Source organism: Botrytis porri (assembly GCF_014898465.1).
Source record: "Botrytis porri strain MUCL 3234 chromosome Unknown BPOR_015, whole genome shotgun sequence".
Classification (NCBI taxonomy): Eukaryota; Fungi; Ascomycota; class Leotiomycetes; order Helotiales; family Sclerotiniaceae; genus Botrytis; species Botrytis porri.
The window spans coordinates 789,173-812,992 of record NW_024066089.1 but is presented as its reverse complement, the minus strand read 5'-3'; the positions used below and the strand labels follow the sequence as shown (position 1 = coordinate 812,992).

Genomic DNA, 23,820 nt, shown 5'->3' with positions numbered 1-23,820 from the left:
TTAGTTCTTTTCTTTCGAGTCTCAATTACCTCCTGAGCATCAGAGAGCTGTTTCCGAAGTAGGGCTATCTCAGCATTTTGAGATTCTACAAGCCTAGTCATTCTCTTGGCATATCGACGAGTTGGCGATGCAGGAGAACCACTGCTTGCTAGAGCTGTATTAAAGATCTGATTTGCTTGCCTTAGTTCTGTTCCATCTGGAGGAGAACTCCTGAGTATAGACAAGTCTAGGTCTTGATTGGGGGTTCTCATTTGTGGAGTAGAAGGTTGCTGGGAGGAGTTAAATGGTAATGAATCGAGTACTTTTCGTGGGGCAAAAGGTACTAAACCAGCTCCTCTCCAGCCAGCTTTAATATTAGAAGAATTCAATGCTTTTTTTCTAATATTTTGAAAGAGTTCTACCCATTCAGCTCTTTGGATTCGCTTTACACCAGCTCGAGAATATCGATCGACCTCTAAAGCATGATATCGTTTCATTGGCCCATACACCGCAATATCAAGTGGCTGAAGCAAGTGAGAGCAATGAGGAGGTAATATAAGTAAATCAATATCATTATCTATACAGAAAGCAATAAAGCTACCTGTAATATGGCTTGAATGGCCATCCATGATCAAAAGTCGAGGTCGGTCACCTGACACTTTCTTGGATTCTGGTTCGAAAACCCTTTTTAACCATTCTAATCCATGGCTATTTGAGGTCCATCCATTTGTACTAGTAGAGAACTGCCAGCTTTGAGGTGTGTCCTTTGGAATCCATGCAGAATTCGTATTCTGAGCCTTGAAAATGACCATAGGTGATAGAGCATTTCCAGCTGCATTGACACATTCAAATGCAGTTATCCATTCTTGCTTGCCAGCTGTAACTTTCCAATTCGATTTCTGAGTAGAATCGACTATAATGCGCGTACTTTGAGTACTTCCAACTCCAAATCCGGTTTCATCCATATTATACATATCATCTAATTCATACTTTCGCTCAATGAGACGCGTGCGAAACGCGTCAAACCAAGCCTGAATATTCTCCGGAGTTGCTTCTTTAGCCCGATTAGACTCTAATTGACGTGAATAGCATGTTTTAAGTTCTGGATGTCGTTTTTGGAATCTATAGATCCATTCGTGGCCTATAGGTGGAATTTCTGTCGAGGTAGGATTTCGAGATGACGCGACCCGAACGCGTCGAAGACGAATTTCGTCGGCCATTTCCTTCACCAACATAGGTGTAGCAGGGAATCCAGTGATGGTAAGTCGTGAAATCCATCGTACAAGAGTATTTTCTTCTGCGTTTGAAAGAATTTGAGCCATTTCGTGGGTTTGGGAACGTGTTTTCTTCCCAGCCAGCCTATCAGCTAGGGTAGACTTAGGGACTTCAAAATGCTCTGCAGCCTTTCTAATTGATTTAAATTCTTTCAATTGAAGTGAAATTATAGCCTTTTGAAGCTTCTCTTCAATTTGAGCAGATGTAGAAGGTGATTGGGTATGCATAATAAAAGTTATTGCGGTTTCAAGTTGGTGATGGGCTAAAAGTGTCCGAGTTCCCCATATGTCCGAGTTCCCCATACGTTACGTTATAATAACAAATTTTCTTTATTCTAATATTAATTTTAAGTTAAAATTAATTTTAAATCAGAATAAGATATATATTATTTATATATTATAGGCTACATAAGAGATTAAAAAAAGTATAAATAAGTAACTTAGATCTCTACAAAAAGATCTTATTCTAGTTAATACTTATATATATTAAATAATTTATTAATACATTCGATGATTAAATTAAGCTTTCTATATAGTAATTCTATTTATATATTCTATAAGCCTAAGCTTCTTATATAGTACTATTTATAATACTATTCCTAATCGAGCCTAGTCTATCTCATACTAAGCGTATAAACTATAATAATATATAGACGAATTTTATATATAAAATGAAGTAGACTATATAGTAATATAAACTATATTCTAATAAATTACGTTAAACTTACTCATTATCAATTTATTATATAATGATTTCATCGAGGTAATTAAATTTAACCTCTTTTATTTCCTACATATAGTCTGTCTGAATGGGTGAGATAAGATGATCAGAAAACGCATGACTTCGCGTATTTAGCGCGATCAAAATACGCCCAATTCCTAATTTATCGCGTCGCGCATCGTCGTCCTCTTCCTTGTCAAGTCCATCTTTTTCTTTCCCGAAGTATTTAGGCTCAAGACCAAGCACGATTGAATCTTTCGGAGGAATTAAAAACATAACGATCCTGATAATTAACTTGCAGATGCTTCAAATCGCAGGAAAATCGCAAATGCTCATTCTACCTTATTTATCCAAACCATCTCTCATTTTCGACAACGCGCAAGCCTGAGACATCCGCCAGCGGAAATTGAAGCCACGAAAATGACCATTGATAGCCTTCTTAGGGGCCTCAATGCTTCACAAAAAGCCGCAGTCTCATCACAAGCAAATACCCTCGCTATATTGGCAGGGCCAGGAAGTGGGAAAACACACACTCTAACGTCGCGAACTGCTTGGTTGTTGCAACAGGGATTGCAACCATGTAATATAATTGTGGCAACGTTTACGGTCAAGGCAGCTCGAGAGATGAAAGAAAGAATTGGGAAGTTGATAGGAAATGGATTGGAATCAAAGTTAATACTGGGGACATTTCATAGGATTGCGCGAATATACCTGGCACAATACGGACATTTGATAGGGATTCGAAAGGGCTTTGGAATCGCAGATTCAAATGATTCACTCGCCATTATCAAAAGAATTGTGAAGCGGAAGGACCTGAACATAGACCCAAAAGTCGCGCGATCTCGCATAAGCTCTCTAAAAGCAAAAGGTTCCGCATCTGCGAGCAAAGTCCCCGAGGCCAAGAAGAAAACTGTAGATACACAAGAATTCGAGATTGTACATGCCGAATACCAAGCAATCTTGGAGCTTTCGAATTTGCTCGATTACGACGATTTGCTTGTAAGATGTGTCAAGCTTTTACGACTCCATCCTTCCTGTGTAGCCAACATTGAAGCCGTCTTGATTGACGAATTTCAAGACACAAACCTGGTGCAATTTGATCTCATGCGATTATTTGCTGTATCTCAAAAACGAATCACCATTGTTGGAGATCCCGATCAAAGCATATATAGCTTTCGAGCTGCCGAAACTAAAAACTACAAAAGAATGATTACACAATATCCGGATACAGTTACCATCTCGTTGGAGGAGAATTACCGGTCATCTGGCGCCATACTACTCACAGCACTGAATGTAATTGAGCAAGACTCATCCAGAATTGCAAAGTCTCTTTTGCCTACTCATGTTGTCGGCACACGACCAGTTCTCCGCAAACTTGCAAGTGCTCAGACAGAAGCAGACTGGATCATTCAAGAGATACAAAGAATAATGGGTATGACAGGCGACCTACTAGATTTGAATGACTTCGCTATTTTGTTAAGATCTTCGGCACTTTCAAGAATAATCGAAAGCTCGTTAGGCAAAGCAGGTATAGCCTACCGTATGGTTGGTAAGCATTATCTCTTCTACCAACTGTGCAGCTTACAGCCAGATCAGCGCCTCCTTCTAAAAGGCAGCTATGCGACTGACCTTTGGCTAACATATTGCAGGCGGTCTTCGATTTTATGATCGCATAGAAATCAAAACGTTATTGGATTATTTGAGAGTGATAGATTTACCTGATCATAATGATGCTTTGGCGAGAATCATCAACACTCCCTCGAGAAGAATCGGCGAAGTAACCATAAAAGCTCTACTTGAAGAAGCAGAGCAATCTAAACTTACCCTTTGGTCACTAATCCTCAAGTCCGTGCAGGGCAGACGCGCAACAAAAACCAAGCTCACGCCATCAGTCGAGAGAAATCTTTCGGTCTTTGTTGATATCATCTTGACGGGTATGAAGAAAGTTGCGGATCCCTCAAACAAGGAAAATTCAATTGTAAAGATTTTGGAGTTTATTATAGAGAAAACATCTTACGAGACCTGGCTTGAGGAGCACCGTGGTGACATTACTAAAGCACAGTGGGACAATGTGAAAGAGCTTATGACTCAGGCTGCAGACTTCCAAGAGCTTATATCCAATGGTTATGAGGATGAATCGCTCCCCCAAATTGATGGTTTGAAACAAGAAGATGCTTCCGATTCCCTCTCTCGGTTTTTAGCAAATGTGGCACTAGCTTCGGAAGTAACGAAGGAGGAAGACAAAACACATAACACACCTCAAGTCACAATATCTACCATACATGCTGCTAAAGGTCTAGAATGGCCAATAGTCTTCATTCCTGGTGCATATCAAGGCAGTATACCACACTCTAGAGCAGAGGACACTGACGAAGAACGAAGATTGTTGTACGTAGCTATGACTCGAGCTAAGGCATTACTTAGCATGAGTTATCCCCTCAAAAATTCATTGCAAGAGTTGACAACAACTTGTCCCTTTCTCTCTGCCCGTGGCCTAAGAGCACATTTAGACTACAAGGGCGCTTCGCTACGTTCAAATACTGTCCAATGCCTTGCTCAGATCCTCCGACGACCGTTTCCGACTAGAGAATCAATTGCGGAATCTTCTGCTTGTCTAGAGCGAACTGAAGATACGTATTACCCCTTAGAACCGGAGAATGACAAAGAGGACGAGTCGAAATGGAATGTTGGCAATGGCAACCCCACTTTTAACATGGGTCAGCGACCTGCTAAACGTCGACGAGCTGATAGAGCGGACCAAACGGGAAACATTTCGAGCGTGGTTTATAACAACACGCCCACGACAACCATGGAAAGAGCCTCCAAGTTTACCTTGGGTAGTGGGTTTGTTAGTGCTGGCTCTCATCTTCAGGTTCTTGGCGAGCAACCATCGAAGCAAATCAGGGGTGAAATCAAATCAGCTTCAACAATTGAGAAAGCCAAAGGCTCTAAAAGGCCAATCAAAGGTCTAGCTACTAGCCAGGGTACGCTCTTGGGGTTCTTGGGGAAGCAAGAGCCACAAAAGGATGCTAAGCCAGCGCCCATAGTCGATGAGTATCGAGAAGAAAAGATCAGGGCTGTTGCGCAATTACATAGACAACGAAACACAATCTCCGAAGGACTGATGCAATTGACGTCGCAAAATGATAGCGAATCTCTCCCTCCACTTTTTTCCGGTCATCGTCTAGGAACTGCTGCTGCCCTATCTCGACCAAATGTTAATCGAATTCAAGAAAAACAGGACAATAACTATATATTCCTGTCTAGCTCTCCACCGAGAGCAAAACAACCTAGAATACTTGCTGAACCGGCGCCAGAAGTCCCTCCGCCTGGTCTAACAGCAAAACCTGCAATCATGTCGTTGGTTCGTCCTGCGAGAACAATGCATACCACTAGCATGTCAATAGCACAAGGATCGAGCGGCGTCAAAAAGACACTCGGTGTCAAAAGGAGAATGAATGGCTGGGCCAGTCGTACAACACAGCCTTTCGTCCCCCCTAGTAGGAAAAGAGAGAACTAGGTAATGCTTATGAGGGATAATTGCTTGGGATAGTTTTGGATATGGAAATCGCTGTGCTATAGTTTCGTTATGATATCTTCCATGCGTTGTAGATATAGCAAAGTAGTGCTTCCGCTAGTATGGATGGAGGAGTATTGGATTTGCTCACGGGTCTGTCTATATGTTGCATAATGCTTAATGAATATATGATTTTAAGATCTATCTGATCTAATTCAATTCTTCCACAAATGCAGTGATCATAAACGCGATACCTCTCTCTCCACTTGCATAGTTCATCGCTTTCATTGATTTTCCGGGTCAGAACTACTATTTACTCTTTCTTCATTTGTATATACTAGAGGTTATCATAGCTTGAATGGTGGTCTGTGGATGTGTAGAAAGTGGCTATATATCCATATATGAAAATGCAATCACGAGTGTGCTAATGAAATGATCATGATACTGCAGCTTGGATTATTTCAGGGGCTCTTCGAGGTCATTCGCTAATGTGTTGATATCGGTGGTAATGATTGGAGCAGCCTCAGCCTGTCTATACGTAGAAAAAAGAAGGGGCCAGAATTGATTATCCTGAACAATAGTATTATTAGAATATTGATTATTATAGTATGATTTGTTTCAGTTTTTTAGAGGCTTTTTGAGATCATTCGCTAATGTATTGATATCGGTAGTAATGATTGGAGCAGCCTTAGCCTGATTATATGTAGGGGGAAAAAAGGCCAGAATTGATCATCCTGAATAATAGTATTATTGGAATATCGATCATGTAAGCATAACGGGCGCTATACTAGCTAGCGCCTCGCTAGCGCTTTCTTATGTAAGTAGGTACACCAGTAAATGCATGAGTTGACGGGATGCTTCCAAATTTTCGGAATTTTTAATAAATTCATTCTCCGATTTTTTGATATCAAAATTCATGTTTTGATTGTTTCAATTCCAATAAACAATTCAAACAATTTTTAAGAAGATATTATCTCAATATATTAAGAGATATTTACATATCAATTTTTGTAATGTCCTGTCAGTCCGTACACCCACTTGTGGTACTATCTTCTTATAGTTAATAATGATCAAGAATGATTATGATCACAATAGACTGGAGTAATTTTTACTTGTTAATCATGTTAATACTAGTCATCTTGAAAAGAATTCTTAGATACCTAGGTAGTCGTTAGTCGTACTAACATTTAGTGTTTTGATTCTCGAATGGAGATGGAATAATTGGATCGTTGGTGGGATTTTTTAGTAGTCGATTCGGGATGGGTCTGTTTTTTCTCCTACAAGTAGTTTGCTAAGAGACTATGATAAGTGGCTGCTTTTCTTCTCCTTCGCCCCTCGCCAAGATCTTTCAGGCTTCTGCGTCGTGTATCCTTTCTTCAATGCTTTCTAACAAAACAATGCTAGGTCTAAGATCTTGAATAAACCCATCTGCGTAATAGGTCTGTCTGGTTGATGGACCACAATGTTGATCTCATCCAAGCTGTTAATAGCTTTGTCCACTCTTGATTTGAGACTTGTGAAGTTACAAGCTGAGGGGAAGTAACTCTGTGATGGAACATGGTTGGAGAAAGTTAAAATGAGGGGATGGTATGAAGGAGATAATATGAAGGAGGAGAAGTCAAGTCTGCTTCAAGCATCTTCAGTGAATAACTGTGGGTCATACACCGCAGAAGATGATTCCATCTTCATCTTCTCCGCTTTCGTAAACCTCCTCCTTCCCTTTTAGTTCATATGCCAATGGAAGAAATATTCGGTTCATATACTCTCATATATTCTCACCTTCTGCTCTTACCTGCTCTTACCTGCTCTCACCTTCTCCTCTCATCTACTCTCACCTTCAAAACAAACGACCTCATTATCTGATACATCTCCATCTCAAGTTCAATCCATATACTACCTATTTAAACTACATCTTTCTTCTCCCTAGACTTCGAATTGTCCTTGTCATTACTCAATACTTCTAAACCATCCTCGATCTTCTTAAAGATCGGAGAATCATCAAAATTTTCCACACCATATCCCCAGTTCAAGGTGAGTACACATTCCAGTTTACTAGCATCGATTTGCATCCATTATCAGTGCTGGTTTACTCTACATGACGACGAGATCATCCAAGGCAGCAGAGCATCAAGTGGGCGAATATGTCTTCACTACTACTGGATGGCATGTCCCCAAGCCCGAAGATATCTCCAACGATGTCACATTCATAATTGCGCATCCACCATATTCGAAAAACTTCAAACCATCGTGGAGAGTTTGGAACAGGACGGGATTGAGACCCACAGAACTTCGTTGAGTTTGAGTTTGCGAGAGAAGGGACTTTCGATGGAAACCGCGGAGGTTCAGAGGTACTTGGTCGTCGGAATCACGTTTTTTAACCTGCCGGCTGCTATCGAGAAGAAATGCCCAACGGTAAAGAAAGGAGGTGCCGTAGGGACAAAGGCTTAAGACGGCAACAAAGCTGACTTGGTTGATTCAATGGCTTCATATCTGGTAGTAACCCCAGAGATACCAGAAGACGAGATTGGATCAAGGAGAACGAATTTGTACGCTCTCATCATGGAGAAGCCTGCACCAAATGGTCTCTGTCTCCCCACGATTGTTTCCCAATCAAAGGTGTTCTATTTAGCTAGGTATCGTGATAATTCGATAACTAGGGATAGGAGATCTACAGAATGGAACAAGCTGGCTGCTAAAGAAGCTATTCTGAATGCACTGCTAGCAGCGTTGTCGACAAAACAAGACAGCTGTGGAAAATCTCGAGATACCACTAAGGCAGTACTGGGCCCCGTTCTATCTCTCAAGAACAGCATTCGCTACCATCTAACCTCAGATCCGGGAACACCGGAATCATGGCATCTTCAGAAAGCATTGCTTATCATGGAGCAAGCTGACGAGGATCTCAATGAAATGCTCGCTCCATCAAACTCAGCTTTGGAGGAATTTCTTGACAACGAGAACGATTATTTTGATGAGGATGATGCAGAGACCATGAACAATGAAATTGCTGAGCTTTGGCCCGGTTTTGAGAAATTCCCTACTACTGATTTACTCACATTGAAGAAGCAAATCATGGAAGCAGATATGTTCATCGAGCACAGATTGCTTCGTCCTTTTTTGGCAGAGGCAATCTACCTGCTCAAGAAGATTGATGAAGATCAAGATCAGTCTGTAATCGTAGAGACTGCTTTGAAGACAGTCATTAGAGTCATGATGAGCATTGGGTCCGTAGTTCAACAGGAAATCCCGGAGGAAATGGAGCTCCTGTGTGAAAGTAGCGAGACATCCAATGAGGTAATGGAAGAATCAGATGGCGATCAGATGGATACCGCTTCACATTAGGCTATCTGGGAAGAGTTCTCCGCTGTTACCGATATATAAGGATTCAGGAGAAGCTACCTGGATGTATAATGCGAGGAATTTGGTAGTTTCAGCTAGGAATTGCGAGCGAGGTGTTATTGACATTATCATGGAGTTCTCGGAGCATCTGAGCTTAAACGATTGATTAGGTATTCAATCATGGGGTGGGAGGAATGGCAGTTTATTCAGTATATAGCTACGAAGTTTTCCTTCTCTATTAATGAAAACATGGTTTTAAATGGCACATTTGCTAGAAAAGATACTCAATTCAATGTTTTGAAAGCTTTCAATCGTTAGCTCTGGTTCAACTATTCAAAAGTTTTCGATTGTTGGTTACAGTCTTGACAATCCAAAGAATCAAAGTAGTTGAAAGATGTCCGATTGTTAAACTAGATTGGATAGTTGAGAGCTTGTTAATCATCGACTTGAGTATCATGATTCACAGCCTTCCAGCTTTTGAATGAAATTTGATAATGGGAAATCTTTTAATGATTATAATCATCAAGTCAACATTTGTAATAATGACACCCTTCAACAACGCAATATACTCATACCCTCCTCTCCTCTTTCCTCTCCCAATCCTGAAAAACATCTCCTCCCTCAGAATCCCTCTCTTCACGAACTTCCCTCTACAGAGTCCTGATAATAAACAGATAATTCACAAATAGATAGATAGATATAAATATCCACATAATATGGGAAGAAAAGATAGGATGGTATAGCTAAGAATAGGATATATGGAATGAGTTTGTGGTGTAGTATGATTGTGATATTCTAGGAATCTGATGTGGAATGTATAGTATAAGTATAAGTATAGTCTTATGTATTTTGAGGGTCTTTAGGGAGAGTTGTTTGGAATGGTACTAGTGGTTTAATATATTCTTACCATTTCTTAAACTTTCCAAATCCCTCCCCCTCCTTATTATTTCTTATCTACTCGTACTACTACTGATTTACTTTTCTTCCCTCTTTTGCACTTTCTCCTCCTCCTCACCAATTCTCACACATCAAACCTCTCTTTTCGCCTCTTCCCTCTCCCCTGATCCTAACTCACTATTTCCTGATTACTTTCCTACCCTCTTCCCCCTCTCCCCTCCCAGCATTCCCATCTTCTCTTCTCTCCCCCCATCCTCACCAACTCTCACTCACCACTCCCCTCTCCCCTTGTTTCCCCCCCTCCTTCCATCCACCAATCTCCCCTCTTCTTCCCCCTTCATTTCTCAATACCCCATTCACCATCTCTAAATAAAATCATAACTTATCATTCACCATTCCATAGATCCCAATCCCTCCTATAATTCAGCCCAACCCCCTCAACAAATCAGCTGACCATGCCATAATCATCCATCCTACAACACTCCATCCCTCACCAATTACCAACCATTCATCATTCATCTACTACCTACCTAGACACCTACCTATAGATATCTTCCTCATCTCGTATCGCAAAATTGTGTGTGTGGAGTCTTCATCCGACCATACCAATCAATCAATAAATCAGCCACACATACCACACCCAACTTTTCCTCCCTTGTGACCAACTCCCCCAAAAGAGAAATAAGAAGAGAAAGAAACAACTTTTGTTGCATATCTATCATCCAATCTTAATATGCAAATTTCCGCACTCAAGATATCGGCTGCTTTTGTTGCATATCGGAGTATTTATACTTTTTATTGTAATGGAATTTTGGGAGGACACATGATCTTTTTGTTTTGAGCGAATGATGTTAAAGTATCGGTAGTCAGGGTATGTAGTTGGTAGTAGAGTATGTGTGTACGGGTTACTGTAAGTTATCTAGGTAGTTGTTAATGTATATTCACATTTATATTTACATATTTTGGGGAGTATAATAATAATAATAATAATAATAATAATAATAATAATAATAATAATAATAATAATAATAATAATAATAATAATAATAATAATAATATTGATAATAATAATGATAATAATAATGAAGAATTATGATTTATACCAACCATCCACCACCCATCTACCCAGCATCAAACCCCAAACTCACAAAGTAGACCCAAAATCTTTTGTTGCACATCTCAAATCCAATAAAAACACATTCCCATCCCTCCATCCTCATCCCTCGTCTCTCATCAAAAGGAGGTGAAGAAAGGATGCCCATCATCTCCACATATCACCAGCACCTACCACTCACCCCTTAACCAACCACCAATTTGTTGCACGCCTCTCAGCCAAGGAAACCTCTCTATTCCCTCCCTTCCCAAATCTCATTTCCCTCACCTCTTTGTTGCACATCTCAAGCCAATCTCTTGATTCTCCAACCTTCTGTGCACGATGCACAGTCTTCGAATACGGTGCTAGCAGCCTAGCGAGCCCAGCTAAGAAATTGTATTTAATCCACTCTACTCCACTCCACATCTCTACACCGTACCGTGTACCGGTATAGACAACCCCTTTTTACACCTCTTTCTTCATCATATCGTTCATTTGTTGCACGTCTAAACCAACCACCGACTCGGGATGAACCAGAATGGGATTCAAAGTATGCATTTATTCGAATCAGATTTGATCAACTCTCCACTCACTCACTCACTTACTCACCCGCCCTTAACCTCTGGCTAGTAACTTACCTAGTATTACTAACAACATCATGTCATCAAAATGTTACTCTCTACCAGTACAATCCCATACCTTTCCTAACCAATCCGTATTCATCTATCTATCCATCTCTTCCTCCTCTCCCTCCTCTCCCTCCTCTTCCTCCTCTCCTTTTCCATAACCTTAAGTGGTATTCGTAATATCCATAATCATCACAATCACGATCCCAATACGAATCCGCCCCCCTCCCAAAAATAAACACCTACCCACCTACCTAGCTAGGTACTCGTATTTATCAGCCGGATATTTTACCAATTTGTTGCACATCTATCCACGAACCATAAACTTAGTAACCTACGAACCTAGTCATTCATTCAGTCAGTTAGTCACTCGGTCCTCTGCTTTGTTCTCCACACAGTGGCACACACTCTCCCGTTCTTCGTAAAATGTTATTGGAGTTCTAGAATTATAGAGTATATCGTTTGTCTATCTGACTGCTCATTCTCATCCTAAGATTGATAACATAACACACTTTCCTCCTCATTGCACTCGCTATATACCTACCTACCTACCTACCTACCTACCTAAGGTTATACACCCATCTCTCTCTCTCAACCTCACTAACATGTATCAATCATCAATTATCAGCTTTCAATCACCAACCCTAGCTACAACCCATCTACCATAAATTCAACCCTCCCTCTCCCTCCCTCTCTAATTAAATCCCCTCCCCCTAAATAACCCAAACACCTACAAAGTACATAGATATCTACATACAACCGGTACACCAATCTCTGTCTTGATATGTATGAGATACCTACAGAGTGAGTACTAAGTAAGCAGAATGCAGAAGAATATTGATATAATATTACATACCTAGATAGATAGTTGGAGGTACAAGATATGGAAGGTGGTGAGCTTATGCTGAGCACTGTACTCCCTTTACCTAAGTAGATACTTGGTCGAATTAAAATTATATCTCGAGAGAGTTTGATAAATGGAAGATTCTTAATCGTGCTTCATGTGGCTTGACAACAAAAGTGGCTGAAAAAAATGTAGCATATGGCGGGCAGAATAGATGTGAGGGTTTGCGTGCCTGACATGAGACCATCGCCTTGTTGAATAAAACGCGTGAGTATAACGACGAACCCCATCAATCCCAATAAAATATGATTTTTATTCACATCTCAACAATACTATATCACAATACTATATCGGATATTCACCCCTCCTTTAAGCTTTCAAGCCTTTGCATCAACTTTATCTCGGTCAGAAAAATCTATAGAGTGATATATATTCGTTTATATAGTTATGTCTACTAAATTGTTACGATGGATCAAGTAACAGGCTGTAGAATCACCAACTTATAGGCTATAATGGTATTATAGGCCTCGGTGATTCAACTGCAGTATACCGAGGGATACTAGGCACCTAAGGACGCCTCAGGCATGTATATAGTATTAGTTATAGAATATACTGAATTATAGGACGTGGTTTCTAGGATAATAGGGTCCTAGGAAGAATAAGCAATATAGGGCATAGTAAGTAAAAGAGATCTTGCTAGGATTAGTAAGCTCCTAAGGGATTAGCCCTAGGACAGGAAATAAGACAGGACGATAAGACTCATGGGACTAGTGTTATATAATGGATCGTCCTATTAGTCCTATTGATTATTATTAATAAAATTAATGGGATCCTATCACTCTTATTACTCTTAGTGAATGGGATTGATAGGACAATAGAGTGTGAAAGTTTATATAAAGAAAAGGGTTTCTTTATATATAGAGCTTTATACTTAAGAACAATTATTAGTTTCATTATTATAATTACGAGAATTACAATTAGTTATAACCTTATTGAATTCCTATTTGAAGTCTAATCTAAACCACCTCGAGAGAACTCTAGACACTTCCACGTGACCCTAGAGGCAGCTCCCGTAACATAAATATCGCTAACTAAGTAGTCAAGTCGAACACTTTCATTATAAGCCTTTAAACTTTATATAAAATTCGATCTTAATCTTCCTTATCTATATATATTTTAGTAGGAGTATATAAAATAGTATATATACTCTATTATACTTCTATTATTTTGCTTCAATTAAAAGAATTCGTATGAGTATTAGATTTAATAATCGCTGAGAACTTAGCTTATTATAATATTTAAGGTATTATTATTCTAATCTATATTTATTTATATTTTTACAAATTCTAAAGCGAAGATTACAGGCCAAACAAACTATTAATAACAACTACGAAGACATCTTTTACTATATTTTCAAGACAAATAATTATAATAGATAAAACTTATAAAAGGAAAATAAATTTAATTTAAGAATTAAAACTAATAAGGTATTAATACATCTATTTATATAGCTTCTTTAGGGATTTCCTTTTAGCTTTTTAATTCTAATTATTTAATCTCTATTAATATACTCTAGTATATAATCGTAATAATATTAGAGATATATAAATTCAAACGAGAGATCGGGAATTTGTTATAACGGATTAGTAACAGGCTGTAGAATCACTGACTTATAGGCTATAATAGTATTATAGGCCTTAGTGATTTAGTTGTAGTAATTGGGGGACATTAGGTACTCAAGGAAAGCCTTAGGTATGTATATAGTATTAGTTATAGGATATCTTAGAAACCTAGAATATAATTCTTAGGATAATAGGTCCTGAAAAAGACAGAATATAGTAAACAAGAAGGCTTCACTAGAATTAGTAATTTCCTAGGGGATTAGCCTTAGGACAAAAGAATAAACTAGAACATTAAGAGTCATGAGATTAGTGTCCTGTGATGAATAGCTTAGGAACAACAGTGTTCTAGAAGCAACCAATTATCCTAGTTGTTTAAGTAAAACAAAGATTTATATAAGGGAATGGGTTTCATTATAATATAGAGCTTTATGCTTAAGAATAATCATTAATTTTATTATTATAATTATAAGAATTGTAATTAATTATAATCTTATTGAATTTCTATTTGAAGTTTAGTTTAAATTATTTCGAGAGATCTCTAGACATTTTTATATGATTCTAGAGGCAGCTCCTGTAACAGAATTGATATGAAAGTATTAATAATAATAATGAAAGTATAATGTGATTTAACACCGAGTATACTATATTACCGAATATACTACTTTTATCTCAATTTATACTCTCCAATTTCAACATACGATTTATCAATTATTTATTATATAATCAATAAGAAAAGAAGCTCAAATACTCTTAATTATTAAAGCTATTTAAAAAGATAAAAAGCTTAATATTTGTAAAATTATTAAGTTATATAATATAATATATATAATACTTCTTTATAGAATGAAAGGCTTACTTTTCTATATAGAAATTCGAGTGAATAATTATAAAATTATAAAATTAAAAGAAAAGGTGATTGTTTAATATATATTTGATATAGATTTAAAAGGATTTTTATTTAAATTAAAAAATATAGAAGATATAGCGAATGATATTTTCGAATTGAAGAATGCGAAATGTATTGAAAAGCTTTGAGTATATTGATTTGTAAAGCATTAAATTAAGTTAAAGATACATTTTAATTATGTTTATAACTTTCAAAAAGCTTTTTATAAAAATCCTAAACTTTTTAAAAAGTGGTTTTAATTAATTACAAATATACAAGCAAAATACAGCATTTTGAATAAATATTTCTACAGTTTCAATAAAACAGGCTTTATAATAGGGATTATATATGCAGTAATAATAATAACTAATATTAAACGAAATAGTAAAAGCAAAACAGTACAACCAAACAATCGAGAATAGGCTATAATAATAATATATAGAAATGAAGAGAATGGAATTATTCCCTTATTTCTAGTAATTCAAGAATAAGTTCATCTTTTTAATTAGTATACCGAAACAAATCTTCCTATAGAATAAGCTATTAAATCTATATCTAATAAATAAACAAATAATGAAATAGATTTAGAATAATTGAAATACTTCGATAAGTATATTAAAAATCGAAAAAAGAGCAAATATTGAATATTAATATTAAATAGATATAAAAACTATAAATCAATAGCTTTTCAAATATATTATAAAGAGAATGATATTATATATTTATATTTATTATTATATTCAAATCATTTAATTCAATCACTTAATATTAACTGTTTTAGTAATCTAAAATATTTATATAATAATCAAATTAATAGATTTATTAAGATACATATCAATTATATTTCAAAGATTGAATTCTTTATAACTTTTAAAATTATATATAAGGAATTAATCACCTTTCAGAATATAAAATCAAGATTTCGAAAAACAAGTTTAATCCTATTTAATCCTAAAGCTATACTCTCGAAATTAAATATTCAAATTCGTATATCTATTCCCCCCTCTTTCGATCTAAATCAATAGATCTCTCAAACCCCTTGCAACCCAACTGAAGCTCTTTCTCAATCAATATTAATTAAATTTCGAATAACTTATCATCAAGTAAGCTCCCTTACATTTATATTTGAGATTATATTAGTTCTAGCTAAGGGTATAAAGAGATTAGCTTATAAAAACACACTTTTAAATATAAAGATTTATATACTTCAAATAGTAAATGAAGTATTAAGCAAGTGTTGATATACAAAAAAAACTTAATTATATTAAGGAGGAATGCTTATTGAATAAGAGACTCTTGATATATTATCTTAATAAAAGATTGATATTCAGATTATATTCAGATTTAATATAACAAGTATTAAAAAGGAGGGAATTCTAATAGGAAAGTATCTTTTAATTAATGTTGTAGTAAATATAGAAAGATAGATTATTAAATTTTTAATAGTTTTAATTAATTAATTCAATTATTATTGAATAATATAAGGTTGAAAGTATAAATTGAGGTAAAAGTGGTGTATTCAGTGATATAGTACACTTAGTGTTAAACCATGTTATCTTTAAGCGATTATTTTAATATAGAATAGTTATCGAGTTATTAATATTTCAATATTATATAATATATATTTTAAAGGTAGTCTAAAAAAGGAATAGTTAGAAAGTAAGGTATCTAACTTAACCTTAACATTAAAACTCTTTCGATTCTTTAAAACTCTTTCAAGAATTAAAATGCTTTAAAATCCTCAAATCCAATCTGATAATCAAAACCCTCTTAAACCCTCAAACCTTCAAATCCCTCAATCCCCAAATTATATTAATAACTAGTTATAATATATAATATGATACATCTATCTATCTTCATCATCCTACTCTATCTTATCTCATCCTTCCTATCCCCTAATAACAGAATACAAAATACAAAATAATATACACACACAGACACTCACTTATATTTACATCTACATCTACATCTACATCTACATCTACATCTACATCTACATCTACATCTACATCTACATCTACATCTACATTTACATTTACATTTACATCTACATCTACATTTACATTTACATTTACATTTACACACACACACACACACACACACACACACCAACTCCTCCCCCTACCCCCTTCTCTTCTGTCCCCCCCTCCTCCATCCACCCATCGACCCCCTCTCCCCTTCACTCTCCCCCTCCCAATCACATCCCTCCCCTCCCCCCCTCTAACTTTCTTACCTCAAAAATCCATTTGTTGCACATCTCACCACGAACCATAATCCTTAATCCCTAATCCCTCTCAAAATACCCTTGAAACCCCTGGGAAGAAAAATTCATATATGTGTAGCTGACCTCATTCATTAACATGGGTTTGAGCCTCAGAACCAATAAATCTATTTCTAGAAGCTTTGGAAGAAAAGGTGTCAGTGGAGATTCAATTTAATCAAAAAGTAAGCGGATATTTTATCTTCTCTATTGGTGATGATTTCGGGGTCTGAATACGAGGGGCAAAACCATATCATTGGCTCTCGATTTTCACATCATGTTAATAAGTCATGAGGACACAAAAATCATCAAAATTTGATAAAACCTTATTCATAATTCTGTAAAAAGTAGGCACAGCTCATTATCCCACCAAGCGATGGCCTTTAAACCCGTCAATCATAATCCATTCATCCCATCAATTCCACCAACATCTGATTTCATAATAACCGCTCCAAAACTTGCATTCGCATTGAGATATGCTATTTACTCTCCTGCCTTGACAATTTTACAGATGAGATCAGAACCTCCAACTGAATCTCCCTCCTTGATTTGCATACTGCTGACCTTACCAGCATGTGGTGCAGAGATAACCATTTCCTATATCCATAATTAGTATATTATTCATTGCACTTAAATCGAGAAAGAGTAGACTTACCATCTTCATGGCACTCAAGACAGCAAGTGGATCACCCTTCTTGACTTCACCACCATCCTTAACTCTCAATTCAACAACAACACCTGACATAGGAGCTCCAACTTGGCTGGAATCTCCTGGATCGGCCTTTGGTCGGCTGGTGTTCTCAACAGCTGCCTTGTTGTCATCAATTGTGACTTGTCGAACTTCTCCGTTCATCTCGTAGAAGACTTCTCTCTGTCCGGTGGTATCTGACAATGGACCAACAGCAAGAAGCTTCAAGATCAAAACCTTACCCTTCTCCAACTCAACATGGAATTCCTCACCAATTTCTGGTCTTGAGAGGAAATATCTAGTTGGAAGAACACTCAAATCACCGTACTTTTGAACGAACTTTCTGTACTCATCATAGACCTTAGGGTACATGGCATAACTTGAAACATCGCACTCAGTGACACTGCCCCATTTGGCATGGATATCTTTCTTGATTTGACCCAAATCGAGTGGTTCAAGAGTAAGACCAGGGCGCTTATCAAGCTTGCGTCGGCCACGGAGAGCATTGGTTCTCAATGGTTCAGGGAATCCACCGTATGGTTGACCCATCAAACCTTCAAAGAATTCCAAAACGGAACCTGGGAAATCCAATTCACCAGCTCTAGCTTGAACGGCATCGAAGTCGAGCTTGTTGGAAACCATGAATTGTGCCAAATCACCAACAACCTTAGATGTTGGAGTGACCTTGACAATATCACCAAGTAAGTCATTGGCTTGCTCGTAAGCTTTCTTTGTCTCGGCCCATTGAGCACCAAGACCAAGTTGAGATGCTTGAAACATCATGTTGGTCAATTGACCACCGGGTATCTCATGTTCATACACATCCGGGTCAGGTCCATGCTAAAGTAAAGTCAGTAAGAGTGAATGGTAGGAGACAAATATCGAAATGCACTTACTAAGCCGGCCTCAAAAGGTGAGTACATGAGACGAAGTTGGGACCAATAACCATCAATAGCTCGAACATGGTGAACATTCAAACCTGGGTCAAGATCCGATCCTTCCAATGAAGCAAGAACAGCACCAACGCTTGGTTGAGATGTCATACCAGACATACTATCAGTAGCGGTGTCGACAGCATCAGCACCTGCTTGAGCGCAAGCAACCATAGATGCAACACCCGTTCCGGCAGAGTCGTGAGTGTGAACGTGGATTGGAAGATCGGGATACTTCTTGCGGAGAGCTCCAATCAACAATGTAGCAGCTCTTGGTCTAAGAACACCAGCCATATCCTTAACACCCAAGATGTGAATTTTAAGGGCGACCAGCTTCTCAGCCAAAGACAAGTAGTATTCCAAGTTATACTTCTTGGCTGGGTTCAACACTAAAGCACAAGTAAGTTAGCAATTGGTCTCGTGAAATGCTTTAAAAAGAAAGAGATGAGAATGTTGTCCCAACAAGCTTTTCAACGTCCAAATTGTTATCAACAATTGAAAAACCGTTCCGGGGGAGAAAAACAAGCGAAAGCCATTGCTCCCCCAACAAGCTTTTAAATGTCTGAATAACTTTTGACAATTGGAAAATATATATGTTCATGGGGATTTGTTGCTTCAATGGCAAGGGGAAAATAAAAGGGCATTGTCTCCTCTCGCAAAGCTTTTCGATGTCCGAATTGTTATCAACAATTGAAACAACGGCTTGAAATTAGAAACGCAAGGAAGGGCTTTGCTCTTCCAACGAGCTTTCCAATGTCCGAAATGTTTTTGACATTTGAAATGCTGCTTCGGAGGTAGAATATCGCTCCAGTGGCAAGTGGGGAATGGGGAAGATGTTACTCTTCCAACAAGCTTTTCAATTTCTGAATTGTGTTTGGACAATTGAAAGATTGCTCGTTGGGAAGATGAAAGGGAAAGCTCTATGACTTCATGAAGCTTTTCAGTGTCTAGAATGTGAAGAATCAATGAAAAGGCGGGCTAGAACGGAGTTTGTTCACTCCCATAAATGTTTTCAATGTTCAAAATGACATGAACAATTGAAAAGATTCCAAGAGGAAGAATTCACCCCTCTGGTAGATCTTTTCAAAGATCCATTCGTGATAGACAAATTGACACAGGGTCTGAAGTTCTGAAGTAAGAGTAGGAGTGGGGAGAATTAGGAAGGAGCGGAAAGAACAAAACAAAAAATAGGGGTAAGAAACATCCAAACGAAGTTGGACGTAGAAAAGTACGTACTATCACCTAAAGAAAAGGTTAGTATATGACAAGTTTATCGGAATGGATCATTGAACTCGTACCACTGTAGCAAATTGTACCCTCAACAACACCACCAGCCTTGTGTACAGCCTTGATACCAACCTCAAGCTGATCAATATCGTTCAAAGCATCAAAGACTCTGAAAATATCAACGCCATGTTTCTTTGCTTGCTCACAGAAGTGATAGATAGCATTATCAGGCAATGAAGAGTAAGCAACACCGTTGGCTCCACGCAACAACATTTGGAATGGAATATTTGGAACAAGCTTTCTCATCTTTCTGAGTCTGTCCCATGGATCTTCATAAAGGAAACGCATGGCAACATCGAAAGTAGCTCCACCCCAACATTCCAAACTGTACAAGTTGCTGTAAGCGTGACTAGTCTCCTTTGCAATGTTCAAAAGATCCACTGTTCGAACACGTGTAGCAAGAAGAGATTGATGAGCATCACGCCACGTTGTGTCCATGAGAAGACACCCTTTGTTTGCTCTGACAGCCTTAGCGAATGCTTCAGGACCTTCCTCGACAAGAATGTTTCTCCATCCCTTTTTGCATGGCACAGAGGTATCAATCTTGTTTCCACTCTCATCAAAGAGTTCTGGCATGATAATTTCACCCTTGAATTTTGGTTCTCCCATTTGACCTTTGATGCTACTTCCATTTACGGCAACATCACCTAGGTATGCCAACAATTTTTGAGCACGGTTTTGACTACCGACCAAATCGAACAGTTCAGGGGTATCGTCGATGAATGTGGTCCAGCAGTTACCATCAATAAAGGTAGGGTGAGTGAGTAAAGTAGCCAAGAAAGGAATGTTAGTCTTGACACCACGGATACGGAATTCGATCAAAGCACGAAGGACCTTTCTTCGAGCGATTTCATAAGTTGATCCGTGACAAGTACATTTGACCAACATACTAAAAGGAAGTTAGTCATCGTTCAACAATAATAGATTCTTGGGAAGAATGAGAGAACGGAATACGAACCTATCATAATGAGGAGTAATGACTGCGCCAGCGAATCCATTACCACCATCAAGACGAACTCCATTACCACCAGCCGAACGGTACACTTCAATCTTTCCGGTATCTGGTGAGAATCCTTGGGAAGGATCTTCTGTGGTGATACGACATTGAATAGCAAAACCTCTGGTGGAAATGCGATCTTGTGTAAGACCCAATTGAGCGAGTGTTGCACCTGCAGCGATTTGGATTTGTGCTGCAATGATATCAATTCCAGTGATCTCCTCGGTAATGGTATGTTCGACTTGAATACGTGGGTTGATTTCGATAAAGTAGTAACGGTTTTGTTGATCAACCAAGAATTCAGCAGTTCCTGCATTACGGTAGTTGACCGACTTGGCAAGTCTGACAGCATCAGCCAAGAGGTTATCTCTAACTTCTTGAGGAAGATCCTTAGCTGGTGCGATTTCTACCACCTTTTGATGTCTACGTTGTACGGAACAATCACGTTCGTACAAGTGGACAATGTTTCCGTGGTTGTCTCCCAAAAGTTGTACCTCAATGTGCTTTGGTTTGTCAAGGAATCTTTCAACGAACACGGTTCCATTACCAAACGCCGACTTGGCTTCGGATGTGGCACGGTTGAAAGAATCTTCGAGTTCTGATTGTTGTCGGACGACACGCATACCGCGTCCACCACCTCCATATGCTGCCTTGATGATGATTGGGAAACCATATTCATCGGTGAATTTCTTTACATCCTCGAATTTTTCGACAGCTCCTTCGGTACCTGGAACAACTGGTACACCGGCCTTGATAGCGATCTCTCTGGCAGATACCTTGTCTCCGAGGGAATGGATAACGGTTGGTGAAGGACCAACGAACTATACAAGGATCTCATGAGCTATGATCCTCACATGTTGAAGACGACGAAGATTCCACTTACGATAAGTCCAGCCTTCTCAACGTTTCGTGCAAACTCGGCATTCTCAGAAAGGAAACCATAACCTAATGAAAAATTAGACCATGTCTAGGAAAATTGTGATAGATCCGAAATCTCATACCGGGATGAATCATTTGAACGCCATGTTCGAGAGCAATCTTGATGATTTCATCTCCTGCCAAGTAAGCACCGACTGGTGTATATTGACCCCGCTTTCCAATAACATATGCTTCATCGGCCTCTGTAACACAAGATAATCAGCCTCTCTTCACCGTGTATACTTTTGATTTGTAGATTTGTACTCACTCTGCCTGTGCATACTGAGACGGTCCTCATAACTATCAACTCGGTCAGTCCGATATCCATCTGTAAGATTATCGCCAAGGCGTTACCTGAAGACTGCGACTGTTTGCAGAGAAAGCTCGTGGGCCTAGAAAAAGAGACGAGTCAGTTTGATGCATGTAAGAAATGATGATATGGGAAATCTCTAGAGAATAAAACAAATAAACTTACAGTGCGGAAAATCTGAATAACAGAAAGATCGGGTCAGCACGTTCTGCAGTTATCAGGTTGTAGTAATTGGACGACAACATACACGAATAGCTACACAATGTTAGCTTGAGTCACATCACACAACAATTCATTGATTGATTGGGGGAAACTTACGAATTTCTCCACGATTGGCAACTGGAGATTACAAGAGATATCGATTAGCATATACTGCAGAAACTTTGACATCTTGGCAGATTCATGATCGTAAGTAGATGGAATGATAGATTGATTGCTCACCAAGAATCTTCTTCAGTTGCATGATAGAGGAGTTGGCTCTGATGCGATGAACGGTATGTGGGTGTTTGATATCGGAACCCTCCTCAAAAACTTCACTGTAAGCTCCATCTCCATGAGGACCTTTCTCATCGTGGTGAGCCATGATTGGAATTGGGAGAAGATTTGGATGGTGATGTATGTTTGTTGAGCTTTCTTTGCTCGTTTGGATTTATCACAACGGACGGAGGGGCTTTCGGTTTCGGTTCGGCTCAAGGATGGATAAGTAGCGTTTTAAAGTCTTGGTAAGGTTAATGGAGATGGAGGGGTCACTGGTGGGTTAAAGTTGGGTGGGTGGTGGGTGGTAGGAAAGCTGTGTGGAAAGCTTTCAATAAAAAGAGCTACTAATATCAATCGATCAATCTCAATGTACCTAGGTAGAGTTGAGTAGTAGTAGTAATAGTAGTAGGTAATCGTAGGTAATAAGATTTGGTAAATTAATAAAAACGCGTACACGGTACAGCGAAATCAATTGGGGGTATAATATGCTTTTGGAGGGGAAAAGATAATCGAATGTCTTCGTGAGAGAGGGGGGGGCGAGGGGGGGGTGAGATAGATATACTCCGTCAAGGAAGTATGAGAAGGAAGAAGTGGGAGAAGAACAAGACGAAAGGATAACAAGCAAGGGGAATGTCGACTTTTTGAATCTCTTTTCTATCTTCTCCAGTAGGCAGTAGAGGAGTGAATAGACCCGAGTTTTATTTTGGTGATCTTGAGGCTTGTGCAATATGGTGAGGGGCAGGAAGGATATCTGACAAGGTTTATTTAAGTCTCACACCTGTGGATTTCTTGGGATTTCTTGGTTAAGTCATCAAACCCAATAAATCTCTTGGCCAGAATGTATTGATTGATCTCTATTCAAGCGTCTTGGAGAATGGAGCACCGATACATCAGTGGAGGGTTCGGTGCATACTTCGGTGGATGGAGAGGCTCTGATCACACAAGAAACACCAAAGCAACACGAATCTCCTGTATTTGCTTTGCTTCACTCGGCGACCACTCATTCATGTTTTGATACTTTTGGATACTTCTTGGATTTGTCCGAGTACCAGGTAGCTAATGAACATACTGTTATTTACTTTTAGACAGAGCACACAGATTCACAGATTAACCCCACCATTATCACTTTAACTTTCACTCCTGTATGGAATTG

The 23,820-nt window shown here is 38.4% G+C and overlaps 3 protein-coding genes across 3 annotated transcripts; 2 read left to right on the top strand and 1 right to left on the bottom strand.

The window, feature by feature from the left end:
* Positions 1 to 2,394: 2,394 nt before the first annotated feature.
* On the top strand, positions 2,395 to 5,494 carry EAF01_010020 (uncharacterized protein; the record flags this gene model as incomplete). The annotated part of the gene is made up of 2 exons (XM_038918276.1): positions 2,395 to 3,523; positions 3,624 to 5,494. The coding sequence occupies 2 exons, from the start codon at positions 2,395 to 2,397 to the stop codon at positions 5,492 to 5,494; spliced, it is 3,000 nt and encodes a 999-aa protein (XP_038766246.1).
* A 2,475-nt stretch (positions 5,495 to 7,969) lies between these two features.
* On the top strand, positions 7,970 to 8,833 carry EAF01_010019 (uncharacterized protein; the record flags this gene model as incomplete). The annotated part of the gene is made up of 1 exon (XM_038918275.1): positions 7,970 to 8,833. The coding sequence occupies one exon, from the start codon at positions 7,970 to 7,972 to the stop codon at positions 8,831 to 8,833; it is 864 nt and encodes a 287-aa protein (XP_038766245.1).
* Positions 8,834 to 17,541: 8,708 nt separating this feature from the next.
* EAF01_010018 (uncharacterized protein) lies at positions 17,542 to 22,773 on the bottom strand (the record flags this gene model as incomplete). The annotated part of the gene is made up of 13 exons (XM_038918274.1): positions 17,542 to 17,655; positions 17,714 to 18,586; positions 18,643 to 19,067; positions 19,971 to 20,854; positions 20,924 to 21,783; positions 21,846 to 21,907; positions 21,964 to 22,083; positions 22,149 to 22,180; positions 22,235 to 22,272; positions 22,356 to 22,367; positions 22,438 to 22,445; positions 22,509 to 22,529; positions 22,632 to 22,773. 13 exons carry the CDS (start codon positions 22,771 to 22,773, stop codon positions 17,542 to 17,544), a joined length of 3,591 nt encoding a protein of 1,196 aa, XP_038766244.1.
* Positions 22,774 to 23,820: the final 1,047 nt, after the last annotated feature.